This window comes from Nipponia nippon, unplaced genomic scaffold (assembly GCF_047370975.1).
Source record: "Nipponia nippon isolate SJK-2023a ecotype South Korea unplaced genomic scaffold, ASM4737097v1 scaffold_5, whole genome shotgun sequence".
Lineage (NCBI taxonomy): Eukaryota > Metazoa > Chordata > Aves > Pelecaniformes > Threskiornithidae > Nipponia > Nipponia nippon.
Genome location: NW_028262369.1, coordinates 1,805,424 through 1,817,389, shown reverse-complemented (window position 1 = coordinate 1,817,389; position 11,966 = coordinate 1,805,424). Strand labels below are relative to the sequence as shown.

Sequence of the window (11,966 nt, the reverse complement as noted above, 5' to 3'; positions counted from 1 at the left end):
GTACCCATTCTGGCATGTGGATACCCATACCGGGATGCTGGTACCCATATTGGGATGCAGGTACCCATACTGGGATGCTGGTACCCCTACTGGGATGTGGGTATGCGTACTAGGACACATGTACCCATACTGGGATGCTGATACCCATACTGGGATGCGGGTACCCCTACTGGGACGCTGGTGCCCATACTGGGATGCTGGTACCCCTACTGGTACGCTGGTGCCATACCAGGACGCAGTTAACCAGGACACGGATTCCTGTTGCAGGATGCGTGTGCTGTACTGGAGCGCAGAAACCGGTACCAGTACGCAGGTACTGTACTGGGATGCAGGTACCGTACTAGGATGTGGGTACCAGTACTGGGATGCAGATGCTGTACTGGGATGCAGGTAATGTACCAGGATGCAGGTGCCTCTACTGGAACACGTGTACCCGTACTGGGATGCAGGTAACATAAATGGAATGCAGGTTCCGATACTGGGATGCAGATACTGTACTGGGATGCAGGTACTGTACTGGGATGTGGGTGCTCGTACTGGATGCAGGTACCACACCAGGATGTGGGTACCAGTATCAGGATGCAGGTACTGTACTGGGATGTGGGTACCATATTGGGATGTGGGTACCAGTGCTGGGATGCAGGTACCATACTGGGATGCACATATCCGTTGTGGGATGCAAGGTACCCATACCAGGATGCAGGTACCATACTGGGTGCAGGTACCATACTGGGATGTGAGTACCGGTACTGGGATACAGGTAACATACTGGGATGCACGTACCCATAGTGGGATGCAGGTACCGTACTGGGATGCAGGTACCATACTGGAATGCAGCTACCATGCTGGAATGCAGGTGCCATACTGGGATGCGGGTACCAGTACTGGGATGTGGGTACCAGTACTGGGATGCAGGTACCATACTGGGATGTGGGTACCAGTGCTGGGATGCAGGTACTGTACCGGGATGCAGGTACCCTACTGGGATGTGGGTACCAGTACTGGGATTCAGGTACCATACTGGGATGCAGGTACCATACTGGGACGCAGGTACCAGTACTGGGATTCAGGTACTGTACTGGGATGTGAGTACCAGTGCTGGGATGCAGGTACCAGTACCGGGAGGTGGGTCCCAGTACTGGGAGATGCGTACCGTACTGGGATGCAGGTACTGTACCGGGATGCAGGTACCATACTGGGATGCGGGTCCCAGTACCGGGAGGTGGGTCCCGTCCCGGCTGCAAGCACCGCACCGGGCCGCAGGTGCCCCCCAGGCGCCGGTGCCCGCTGCCGGCTCCCGCCGGTGCCGTGCCGCGGGGCGGGGCGGGCTCCGGTTCCCCGCACGGCGGCGAGAGGAGGCGGGGGGGGCGGGGGGGGGGGGGGGGGATGCGCTGCGCCGTGCGCTGCGGCGGGGGCGGCTCCGCTCGGCTCCGCTCCCGCCCCCGCCGCCGCCGCCGCCGCCGCCGCCGCCCCGCTGCCATCGGCGGCTCCCGGCGCCGCCGCCGCTCGCAGCTCCCTCCCGGGCCCGCCGCAACGCGGGGCTGGCGGGGAGAGCCGCCCCCGCCGCCGCCCCCCCCGCCGCCGCCCCCGCCGCCCGCGCCGCTCCCCTGCCCGGTTCGCCGGCCCCGGGCGCGGGGGAGCGGCGGAGCCCGCCGCCCGCCGGGTGCATGGACAGGAGCTCCCTGCTCCAGCTCATCCAGGAGCAGGTGAGAACCGGGGAGAGCGGGGGGGGACCGGGCACCGGGCAGCGCTACCGGGGAGGGAAGCGGCGGGGGGGGGGGGGGGATGCTCGGAAGCAGCGGGCAGCGCTGCCCGCGGGTCTGGCAGGCACCGAGCCCCGCTGTCCCCCGCGCTGAGCATCCCCCCCCCCCACCGGTGCCCCCCGGCCCTGCCCCGGGGGACCCGGGCCCCCGTTGTGCCGCTGAGACCGCGCAACTCAGCTCACTTGTGCCCCCCCCCTGCCCCCCCCCCCCCCCCCAGCGCTCCCCACTCCGCCGGCCCCCGGGTCGGATCCTGCCGTGTGCGCACCCTCAAGGACGAGGGGTGCTGGGCAGCCGAGCCCCAACGCCTGCGGCAGTGCCGAGTCCCGGCAGCGGGTGCAGGATGGGGCCCAGGGGCTGCCGTGGGGCTCAGCACCCCCCGGGGAGGCTCAACCCCCCCCCCGCCCCGGTGATGCTCGCCTTCGCGGGGGGCTGCAGCCAGCCCCGTGACCCGATTGCAGGATCGGGCCCTGGAGCATTAACGCTGCGTCGCGGTGGGCTCCGCTCCGCTGGCAGGATCAGGCCCCGATGCATTCGCACCCACTGCACCCCAGCCCTCCGTCCCCACCCAGCCCTGGCCGCGCCAGCGGCTCAACCCTGGGCACGAGGAGGGAATTCATTAGGGGTCAGGATTATTAACGGTGCCCCCTCGCCCCGGCTCCGTGACCTTGGCCGAGTCCCCCGGCCTCCCCGGTCCGGGAGCTGCGGTGCCGTCCCCCGTGTCACCCCGCCATCGGGCGCTGGGGCTCCGCGCGCCTCCGAGCCCCTCGGGGACGAGCAGCGTCTTCCCCCGGTGAGAGCAGGGCCTGGGAGAGGCCGGCAGGGCTGCGGGGCTGGGGGAGCTGGGATCGGGCCCCCCCGGGGGGCAGCGGGGCTGTGCTGGGGGGAGATGCACCCCCAAAGTGGAAGGGGGGCTTCTGCCCACTGCCGGGGGTCTCCGGGGGCCGGCGAGCTCGGCACGCGCCGGCGCGCGGGGACAGCGTGTGCCAGGTCCCGGCGTGGCACATGCACGTGGCGCTTGTGGGGCGGCGAGCGTGGCTTGTGGGGCGCGGGGGAGCGGTGGCACCCGGCTGCTCCCGTGGGAGCAAGCGCCGCCTGCACCCCGCATCCCGCACCCTGCACCCTGCATCCCGCACCCATGCCCGCAGGGACTCCGGGCAGCTGGGTGCCCCTCGGGAAGGCGGCTTTGGGGCCGGGGTGCGCGCCGGGGTGGGGGTGCCTGTCCCGCGAGGACGAGTTTCCTCTTCTGCGTTTCGTGAAAGGAGCAAACCCAACGCTCTCTGCTGGGTGCTTCTGCGGGGTGCAGGGTCCCGGCCACCCTCGGCAGGGCTCGAGCTGTGCTCCGGCCATTGCTGCCCTCTCCGTCGTCCTCGTGCCGCCCCGGGCTCCTCGTCTCCGCGAGCGGGACCACGTTGGGTGCCCCATGGTGCTGGGTGCCCGATGGTGCGGGGTGCCCCATGGTGCCGGGTGCCTGGAGGGCTCGGAGTGCCCGGTCAGTGCCAGGAGCCCCAGGGATGGTGCAGGGTGCGCCGGTGCAGGGTGCCCGGCGTGGCGGAGCACCAGTGAGGGCACGCGGGAGGAGGAGGAGGAGGAGGAGGAGGAGGAGGAGACCGGTGCCAGGGCTGCGCGTGTGTTTAGCTTCGTGGCTTCCTGGCTGGCAGGCTGCTGGTGGCGAGAAATAACTGAGTGGGAGAGTGTTGGCTGCGCCGCGGGGAGACGGGGACGCCGGCACGGCATGGGGCACCCACGCGGTGCGGGGTACGGGCTGGGTGCGGGTTGCGGCCTCCCTCGCAGAGGCAGGGGCTGGCGATGCCACCAGGCTTGAGGCCGGGGTGAGAGGCACTGGGAGGCCTCCCCGGCCGATCAGGGAGCCGCAGCCCCGGCGTCCCGGTGATGCCCTGTGCCGTGCCCCGCAGCTCGACCCCGAAAACACCGGCTTCATCGGGGTGGAGACGTTCGCCAGCCTCGTGCACAGCCATGAGCTGCCCCTGGACCCCGCCAAGCTGGACATGCTGGTGGCCCTGGCACAGGGCAACGACGAGGGGCAGGTCTGCTATCAGGAGCTGGTAGACCTGGTCAGTGCCGGGGGGCCGCGGGGACGGGGGCGAGCGGCCGGGTGCCAGCCCGGGGTGGGCACTGGGCACCTCCCTGTGCCGCTGGGGAGGGGGGCAGACACCGGTGGTCCCCAGGGGCTCCCCTGGCATGGGATGATGGCACGACCTCGGGGGGGTTTGTCCGGCCGGTCCCACCGGGGTGGCGGCGACGGGCAGGGGGTGGCCACAAGCCCACCGGCCCGAGCTGCCCCTGCGGCCCCCGCGGGCACGGCCTCTCTCCGCAGATCAGCAGCAAGCGCTCGAGCAGCTTCAAGCGCGCCATCGCCAACGGGCAGCGAGCCCTGCCCCGCGACGTGCTGCTGGACGAGACCGGCCTGGGCTTCTACAAGCGCTTCGTCCGCTACGTGGCCTACGAGATCCTGCCCTGCGAGATGGACCGGCGCTGGTACTTCTACCAGCACCGCACGTGTCCGCCCCCCGTCTTCATGGCAGCCGTCACCCTCACCCAGGTACGGGGCTGGCACCAAGGCTGAGCCTGGCTGAAGTGTCCCGGTGCCCACGGGTGGCTCAGACCTGGGGTGGAGGGGACGAGTGACACCAGTTGTGATGGCCCGGTGCCCTCATGGGGGGGCTCAGACCCAGGACAGGCGACCCTGGTGGTGTCCCAGTGCCCATATCGGGGGCATGGGTGACCCTGGTGGTGTCCTGGTGGTGTCCTGGTGGCCGCGGGGGGGCTCAGACCCAGGGTGGAGGGGACGGGTGACCCCGGTTGTGATGTCCCAGTGCCCATATGGGGGCATGGGTGACCCTGGTGATGTCCTGGCACCCATATGAGGTCTCAGACCCTGGGTGGAGGGGATGGGTGCCCCAGTTCTGATGTCCGGGTGACCGTGGGGGGCTCTGACCCGGGGCAGAGGTGCCGGGTGCCCCACGTCCCAGCACCCTGCCCCAGGCCAGAGGGCCGGGCGGGGGGTCTGGGCAGTACCGGTGCTGACGGCCCTGGGGTTTGGCGCAGATCATCGTGTTCCTCTGCTACGGCGCCCGCCTGAACAAGTGGGTGCTGCAGACCTACCACCCCGAGTACATGAAGAGCCCCTTGGTCTACCACCCCGGGCACCGGGCGCGCGCCTGGCGCTTCCTCACCTACATGTTCATGCACGTGGGGTAGGTCCCCGCCGGGGTGGGGGGGACGCGGGGGGCTGCGTGGGCTCCAGCCACCGCCTGTCCCCTCCTGTTCCCCGGGCAGGCTGGAGCAGCTGGGGTTCAACGCCCTCCTGCAGCTGATGATCGGGGTGCCCCTGGAGATGGTGCACGGCATCCTGCGCATCAGCTTCCTCTACCTGGCCGGCGTCCTGGCAGGTGGGTGCGTGCCCGGGGCGGGGGGTGGCTGTCCCCATCGGTCCCCCCCGCCCGGCCGGGGCGGCGGTCCCCATCGCCAGCCCCGGGGAGGGCACGGGGAGATGCACCCCGAGTTTGACGGGGATGCAGGGCTTCGCCGGCCGCCCGCTGGGTACCACCCTGCGCCGGCGCGTCGCTCGCCCCGGGGGGCTGGGGGCGGCAAGGCAGCCCGTAATTAATTAATGTGGACTGTAATTAATGAATGCTACGGGGGGGCGAGGCCCCACGCTGAGCCCTGCCCGCGCCCGCAGGCTCCCTCACCGTCTCCATCACGGACATGCGGGCGCCCCTGGTCGGGGGCTCGGGGGGGGTCTACGCGCTCTGCTCGGCCCATCTCGCCAACGTCGTCATGGTCAGCGCCGCCGGCACCGGGGGGACAGCGGGGAGGGTGGGCGGCGTGGGGGCATCGGGAGGGGGCTGTGCCGTGGGGTGGGTGCCGGTGGGTGGCACTGGGGGTGGGCAGCACAGGGTGACGTCGGGGGGATGCTGTGGGGTGGCACTGGGGGTGGGCACCATCACAGGAGGGACGTTGAGTGGCATCATGGGTTGGGGAGGAGCGGGGACCTGGGGCGGGTCCAGGGCACAGCTCCCCTGGGGGCCCTGGTGCCGGGGCATCGCCGGTGCCGGAGCATCACCGGTGCCGGAGCATCACCGGTGCCGGGGCATCGCCGGTGCCAGCCCATTGTCCGTCTGTCCGTCCGCAGAACTGGGCCGGGATGCGCTGCCCCTACAAGCTGCTGCGGATGGTGCTGGCGCTGGTGTGCAGTGAGTACCCACCCGGGGGTGCCCACGGCGGGGCGGCGGCGGTGGGGGCCCCAGGAGGGTGCTGAGCCCCTCCGGGCGCTGCCTTACAGTGAGCTCGGAGGTGGGACGCGCCGTCTGGCTCCGTTTCTCCCCGCCGCTGCCGGCCTCCGGCCCCCAGCCCAGCTTCATGGCCCACTTGGCGGGGGCCATCGTGGGCATCAGCATGGGGCTGACCATCCTGCGCAGCTACGAGGAGAGCCTGCAGGACCAGTGCGGCTGGTGGGTCCTGCTCCTCTCCTACGGCACCTTCCTCCTCTTCGCCGTCTTCTGGAACATCTTCGCCTACGACCTGCTGGGGGCACAGATCCCCCCCCCGCCATAAACCACCCCCCCCCCCCCCATCCCAACCATTGTACTTATGTTATTTAGCGCCGGCGGAGGGGGGGTCCCCCCGCGCGTGACATGGGGACAGGCCACCCCCTGCCCCCTCGGTGCTAGCAAGCGCGCCGCCCCCCCCCCCCCCCCGTGGGCTGCGGCCCCCCCACCCCAAATAGACCCTGGCACCCCCCCCCCGCTGTCAGCCCCCCCACCCCAAAGGATGCAGGGGACACCCCCCCCCCCCCCCCCGCTTGCTCCCGTCCCCCTTCCCAGGGTGGGGGGGCCACCTCGCTGTGTCCCCCCCTCGGGACCTGCACTTTCCCGCAAAGGACTGGTGCCAAAATAGGAGCGATTTATTTTTCTACGCCAAAATAAATATAAATAAAGGAGAAAAGAAGAAGGGGGGGGGGGCGAGAACCAGCTGAGGCCGGCGCAACTCGTGGCAGCAGTGGTGCAGCCCCCTCCCCTCCCCCCCCCAGCCCCCCGCTTCGCTGCCGGCCGCCCTCCCCGCAGCGGGGGTCACCTCGGGATGGGGACACGGGGGGGGCCCCCGCTCTGACCCCCCCCCCCCCCCGACCTTTTTGGAGTATAAATAAATATTTTGCACACTGGCGGGGCCTGCGTCTCCCTGGGGGGGGGATGGGGGGTTTTGGGGTGCCCCCCCCCAATCCCTGGTGGTTCGGTGAGCGGCTGGGCCGGGGGGACACGGGGGGACACACGGGGGGGACAACACGGGGTGGGGGGGGGCACAGCCGGGGACGGGATTTACTGGAGCAGAAAGCTCAGGGAGGCGGCAGCGGCTGAGCCCCGGGGGGTGCGGGGTCGGGGGGTTCGGGGGTGTTGGCTGACACCCCCCATTCACCCCCCTAACCCCCCCCATCCACGCCACATGCTCCAGCGCACCCACCTCGGGCCCCACGCAGCCCCACACCACCCCCCCCCCCATCAAACCCCACCCCTTCCATACCCCCCCTTGCACCCCCCCACCCCTCCACCCGGCCTCCCCCACCCCCCTGCACCCCCCTCCCCATCAAACTCCCCCCGTACCCCCAGTACCCCCACCCCCCAAATTCCCCAGCCAGCCCCGCCCCCCCGCCCTAGAAACCGCGCCCCGCCCCTCCGCCCCCAGACCGCGCCCCTCCGCTCTCCAACCCCGCCCCTCCGCTCTCCAACCCCGCCCCTCCGCTCCCAAACCCCGCCCCTCCGATCGCCACGCTCCGCCCCTCCACTCAGACCACGCCCCTCCGCTCTCCCCACGCCCGCCCCTCCGCCCTCCCCAGACCCCGCCCCGCCCCGTGGCCCCGCCCCGCCCCCCGTGGCCCCGCCCCGCCCCTGGCCCCGCCCCCGCGGCGGCCCGGCCCCGGAAGCGGCGGCGGCGGCGGCTGTCGCAGTGCGCGGCCGGAGCCAGCGGAGCCGCCGGCCCCAGCGGGCCGGGCCGGGCCGGGCCGGGCCATGAAGGGGAAGGAGGAACGGGAGGGCGGAGCGGCGGGACCCGGGACGGCGGGACCGGGTGCGGGGGGCGGCGGCGGCAGCCCCGAGAAGAGCCACAGCGCGCAGGAGCACAAGGAGCAGGGAAACCGGCTCTTCGGCGGCCGCAAGTACCCCGAGGCCGCCGCCTGCTACGGCCGCGCCATCGTGAGTCCCAGCGGCACCCGCAGCCCCGGCTGGGGCCCGGCCCCGGGACAGGAACCTCCCGGGCCTGGAGCCCCTTCCCCGGGCCCGGATCCTTTCCCCGGGCCTGGACCCCCCCTTCCCCGGGCCTGGACCCCCCTTCCCCGGGCCTGGACCCCCTTTCCCTGGGCCTGGAGCCCCCTTCCCCGCGCCTGGAGCCCCCTTCCCCGGGCCTGGACCCCCTTTCCCTGGGCCTGGAGCCCCCTTCTCCGGGCCTGGAGCCCCCTCCCCTGGGCCTGGAGCCCCTTTCTTGGATCTGGATCCCTTCGCTGGGCCTGGCCCGGCCCCCCCACCTCAGCCTGGACTGCTCCTCCCAGGCCTGGCCTGGATCCCCCTGCTCTCAGGCTTGGACACCCCCGCGGTTTTGGGCTTAAACCACCCCGCAGGCCCGGCCTGACCCCCTTCCCCCCAGGCCTGGGCACCTCCCTCAGCTTGGACCCCCCCAGCCGGGCACATCCCAGCACCAGGCCCTGGGCTGGACCCCCCTCTGTCCCCCCCACAGTCCCCCCAGCCTGGGCCTGTTCCCCTGGACCCCCCACATCCCCACCCTGGGGTGCAGCACCCCAGCCCCCCCGGCCAGGGCCGTGCCCTCTGGGGGGGGGACAACAGGCTGCCCTGTGGGGACGGGCCCCAGCTTGTCCCCCCTCCATCCCAGCAGCTCCCTGCAGGGTGCAAGCCTGTGCCGGCACTCCTGGCTCTCCCCAGCGTGACGGTGTTGCGCAGCCGGCTCCCCGAGTCACCTGATTGTCACCCTGTTGTCACCGCATCTCATCCCTGCCAGCGGTTGCCGTCACCGGCCGTAACGCGGGTCTCACCTTGCAGAACCGCAACCCCTTGGTGGCCGTCTACTACACCAACCGAGCCCTCTGCTACCTGAAGATGCAGCAGCACGACAAGGCGCTGGCGGACTGCAAGCGAGCCCTGGAGCTGGACGGCCAGTCGGTGAAGGCTCACTTCTTCCTGGGCCAGTGCCAGATGGAGATGGAGAACTACGACGAGGCCATCGCCAACCTGCAGAGAGGTGAGCGGTTACGGCGCCGGTGTTCCGCCGGGAAAGGGCCAGGGATGGTGAGGGGGAAGCCGGTGCCGGCTCTGAGTCGCCCTTTCTCTCCGCAGCCTATAACCTCGCCAAGGAACAGCGGCTGAATTTCGGGGATGACATCCCCAGCGCGCTGCGCATCGCCAAGAAGAAACGCTGGAACAGCATCGAGGAGAAGCGGATCAACCAGGAGAACGAGCTGCACTCCTACCTGACCAAGCTGATCATGGCGGAGAAGGAGAGGTAACGCGGCAGCGGCAGCACCCGTGAGGGCTTTTTTAGTGCCACGAAGCCAGCGCAGCTCTGTGCGCGGTGCCGCTGCCTTCCTGGAGGTGCAGGCAGAGCCCCGCAGCTCGGGCGGCAGCAGGGAAGGGAGCAATAGCGTCCCTCCGTCATTTCTGATCTCTCCCCGCTCTGTCCTAGGGAGCTGGCCGAGTGCCGAAAGACTCAGCAGGAAGAAAACGCGGACGAGAGCCGGAGCCGAGTTCAGCTGGCCAGCATCGAGGCCAAACACGTGAGCGTGGGGGCCAGGAGGCGAACGGGGCCTTCCTCGTCCCATCCTCATCCCCGTGCTCTGCTGCGGCCAAGGAAGTCGCAGGGCTGCGCTGTGCAGGTGGAAGCCGGGAGACCCCCGGGTGACTTCTCAGCCCTCATTTTGCGGCTCGAGTTGCTGTTGCAGGGCTTTCGTGTCCCCCCTGTGATGGCTGTCCCTGCTCTGTCACCTCTTGTCCCAGCCCGGCAGCGGTGACGCCGGCTTGCACTCCCCCAGCTGCTGTACCCGTTGTTCTCCGAGGGCCGAGCGGCTCTCAGCTGCCTGCGGGTCTGGGTGCCAGCCCGGCGCAGGGGACTAATCCCGGGCTAAAAATAGCCCCACAAAGGCAGGTTATTTTTAAGCTGGATCGCTCCTGCCATGCGGTTCAGCCCGGAGCCGCGCAGACGCCGGCGGGGGGCTGTGAAAGCAGAGGGCCCCCCAAAGACAGCACCCATGGGGTGGGAGGCCTCGGGGCTCTCTCCCTGGGGACCCGCAGCCCCCTCCTCCTCAAGGCCTTCTCTTTCAGGACAAATACCTGGCGGACATGGACGAGCTCTTCTCCCAGGTGGATGAGAAGAGGAAGGTGAGTGTGCCCCGGCCTGCGCTCTCGTCTCGCCCCCTCCAGAGCTGCTCACCCTAAACCCACTTTAATCCATGCTACTCCCGCTTCCCCCTCGCAGCCAGCGCTGCCTCCCAGCCCTTTTATTTTTTTCCTTGCTGCTGGGCTTGCCCAGCCCCTCCTGACCCAGCTCCGCTTCTCTCGAGCCAGAAGCGGGACATCCCTGACTACCTGTGCGGGAAGATCAGTTTTGAGCTGATGAGAGAGCCCTGCATCACGCCCAGCGGGATCACCTACGACAGGAAGGACATCGAGGAACATCTCCAGGTACCAGCAGGCCACGGGCAGCAGGGGCTTCCCAGGACCTTGCCCCGCTCCTGCCTGCCCTCCCTGGGCGTGAAGGCAGCTGCCTGCCCAACTAAGGCCTCAAAATCCTCCTGGGGTTTGGTCGCAGTTGCCTGCCCGGGCGGCTCCCTGTGGAGGTGCAGGCAGGAAGGCGGCAGGCGCTGCCAGGCCCTGCCTGAAGCGGAGGCGGCTGCTGGCAGGGGTTTTGTGCCTTGACCTGCTCCAATCCGGCTGGGAGGCACCTTCAGATTTGGGGCTCTCCCTCCGCCCCGCTCTTTCCTCCCCCCCACGGACGCCTGGCTGTTGCCAGCCGCCAGCACGGCACGGCACTGCCTTGGCAGCTGCCTGCGCCCCAGGGCCGAGTGGAGTAACTGGTTCGTGGCCGTCTCCTCCCTTGCAGCGCGTGGGTCATTTTGATCCGGTGACGCGGAGTCCCCTGACCCAGGACCAGCTGATCCCCAACCTCGCCATGAAGGAGGTGATAGACGCTTTCATCTCGGAGAACGGCTGGGTGGAGGATTACTGAGGGGCCAGCGCTGGCCCGCCCGCGTCCCCCCATGGCACCGCGGCGGCACAGACGGCTCTCGCTGGCCTGGCACTATGCCTTACTCGCTCTCCGGCTGTTCCCCCTCCGCTCCGGGTGCCCAGAGACCCAGCAGCAGCGAGGGCGTGTTGCCATCTCCCCTTCCCGAGGAACCGCGGCGGCTGGGCGGGCACCAAGGCTCCCCTCTCCACCAGCTCCTCGCCGACGACCACAGCACTTGAAGGAAGACCTGCCCGGCGCTTCGGAGAAAGCTGGCTCAGCGTGGCGGATCTCGAAGGTCTCACCGAGGTCTTCATCACCTGGAGAGCGGGGTCCCCCTTGGCTACGGCAGCTGACAACCCCCAAAGATCACATCCTGCTCCGGGGAGGTGCCGCCTGGGGACAAGCGCCCGGCACTGGGTCCATCTGTCCCCTCCCCGTGTACGTAGTCGTTTCCTCCTTCCATCGCCTGCCTGGCCAGGGGCGCCTTCGCCTCGGTCCTGGAAATAGCCGCTTGCCGGGGTGGGAGCCCAACGTTCCCGCTGCGGGCGCCGACTTGCCGGCCGGCTTTTCCTGGGAAATAACCGTCCCCGGGGCTGGAAGGGGCTGGCTCGTGCGGCCCCTCGCCTGCCGGGAGCGTGGTTCCCTGCAAACAACCGCCTGGGTTTGAGTTCTTCTTCCTTTTATTGAAATCCCTTTTAAAAAAAAACCAAAACCAAACCAAAACCAACCAATAAATCCACGGCTGACAGCTCCAGCGTTTCGGTCGGCCGACAGCCTGCCCGGCTTCTGAGTGCCCTCTGGAAGTTTGCCAATGTCAAGTGAAAAAAGAAAAAAAATATATATAAAAATAAAAAAAATTCAGCAATAAATGTGGAAAAAGAGCTGGGGTGGTTGGCGGCGGCGACCTCTGCACCATGGCTTGGGAACTGGTGCCGTGCCGTGACCCTGCCTGCGTGGGCT

At 69.3% G+C, this 11,966-nt stretch overlaps 2 protein-coding genes across 3 annotated transcripts; both read left to right on the top strand.

Annotated features, from left to right (window-relative positions):
* Positions 1 to 1,603: 1,603 nt before the first annotated feature.
* RHBDL1 (rhomboid like 1) lies at positions 1,604 to 6,407 on the top strand. 2 transcript variants are annotated; one of them, XM_087733507.1, is made up of 8 exons: positions 1,604 to 1,706; positions 3,677 to 3,808; positions 4,099 to 4,323; positions 4,830 to 4,978; positions 5,061 to 5,173; positions 5,464 to 5,564; positions 5,917 to 5,977; positions 6,067 to 6,407. In XM_087733507.1, the coding sequence occupies exons 1-8, from the start codon at positions 1,668 to 1,670 to the stop codon at positions 6,336 to 6,338; spliced, it is 1,092 nt and encodes a 363-aa protein (XP_087589633.1). In that variant the 5' UTR covers positions 1,604 to 1,667; the 3' UTR covers positions 6,339 to 6,407. The 2 variants fall into 2 exon arrangements, with proteins under 2 accessions (XP_087589633.1, XP_087589632.1); XM_087733506.1 differs by having other exon boundaries at positions 3,677 to 3,835; positions 6,067 to 6,403.
* Positions 6,408 to 7,698: 1,291 nt separating this feature from the next.
* STUB1 (STIP1 homology and U-box containing protein 1) lies at positions 7,699 to 11,888 on the top strand. The gene is made up of 7 exons (XM_087731964.1): positions 7,699 to 7,969; positions 8,828 to 9,026; positions 9,122 to 9,287; positions 9,468 to 9,558; positions 10,103 to 10,159; positions 10,346 to 10,462; positions 10,881 to 11,888. Exons 1-7 carry the CDS (start codon positions 7,787 to 7,789, stop codon positions 11,004 to 11,006), a joined length of 939 nt encoding a protein of 312 aa, XP_087588090.1. The 5' UTR covers positions 7,699 to 7,786; the 3' UTR covers positions 11,007 to 11,888.
* Positions 11,889 to 11,966: the final 78 nt, after the last annotated feature.

Bases quoted from the DNA above. Each gene is read 5' to 3' on its own strand.
- RHBDL1 (XM_087733506.1), top strand. From the start codon at position 1,668: ATGGACAGGAGCTCCCTGCTCCAGCTCATCCAGGAGCAG. The intron at 3,836-4,098 runs GTCAGTGCCGGG...CTCTCTCCGCAG, and splicing joins ATCAGGAGCTGGTAGACCTG to ATCAGCAGCAAGCGCTCGAG. The intron at 5,565-5,916 runs GTCAGCGCCGCC...GTCCGTCCGCAG, and splicing joins ATCTCGCCAACGTCGTCATG to AACTGGGCCGGGATGCGCTG.
- STUB1 (XM_087731964.1), top strand. From the start codon at position 7,787: ATGAAGGGGAAGGAGGAACGGGAGGGCGGAGCGGCGGGACCCGGGACG. The intron at 10,160-10,345 runs GTGAGTGTGCCC...CTCTCGAGCCAG, and splicing joins AGGTGGATGAGAAGAGGAAG to AAGCGGGACATCCCTGACTA. The intron at 10,463-10,880 runs GTACCAGCAGGC...CCTCCCTTGCAG, and splicing joins ACATCGAGGAACATCTCCAG to CGCGTGGGTCATTTTGATCC.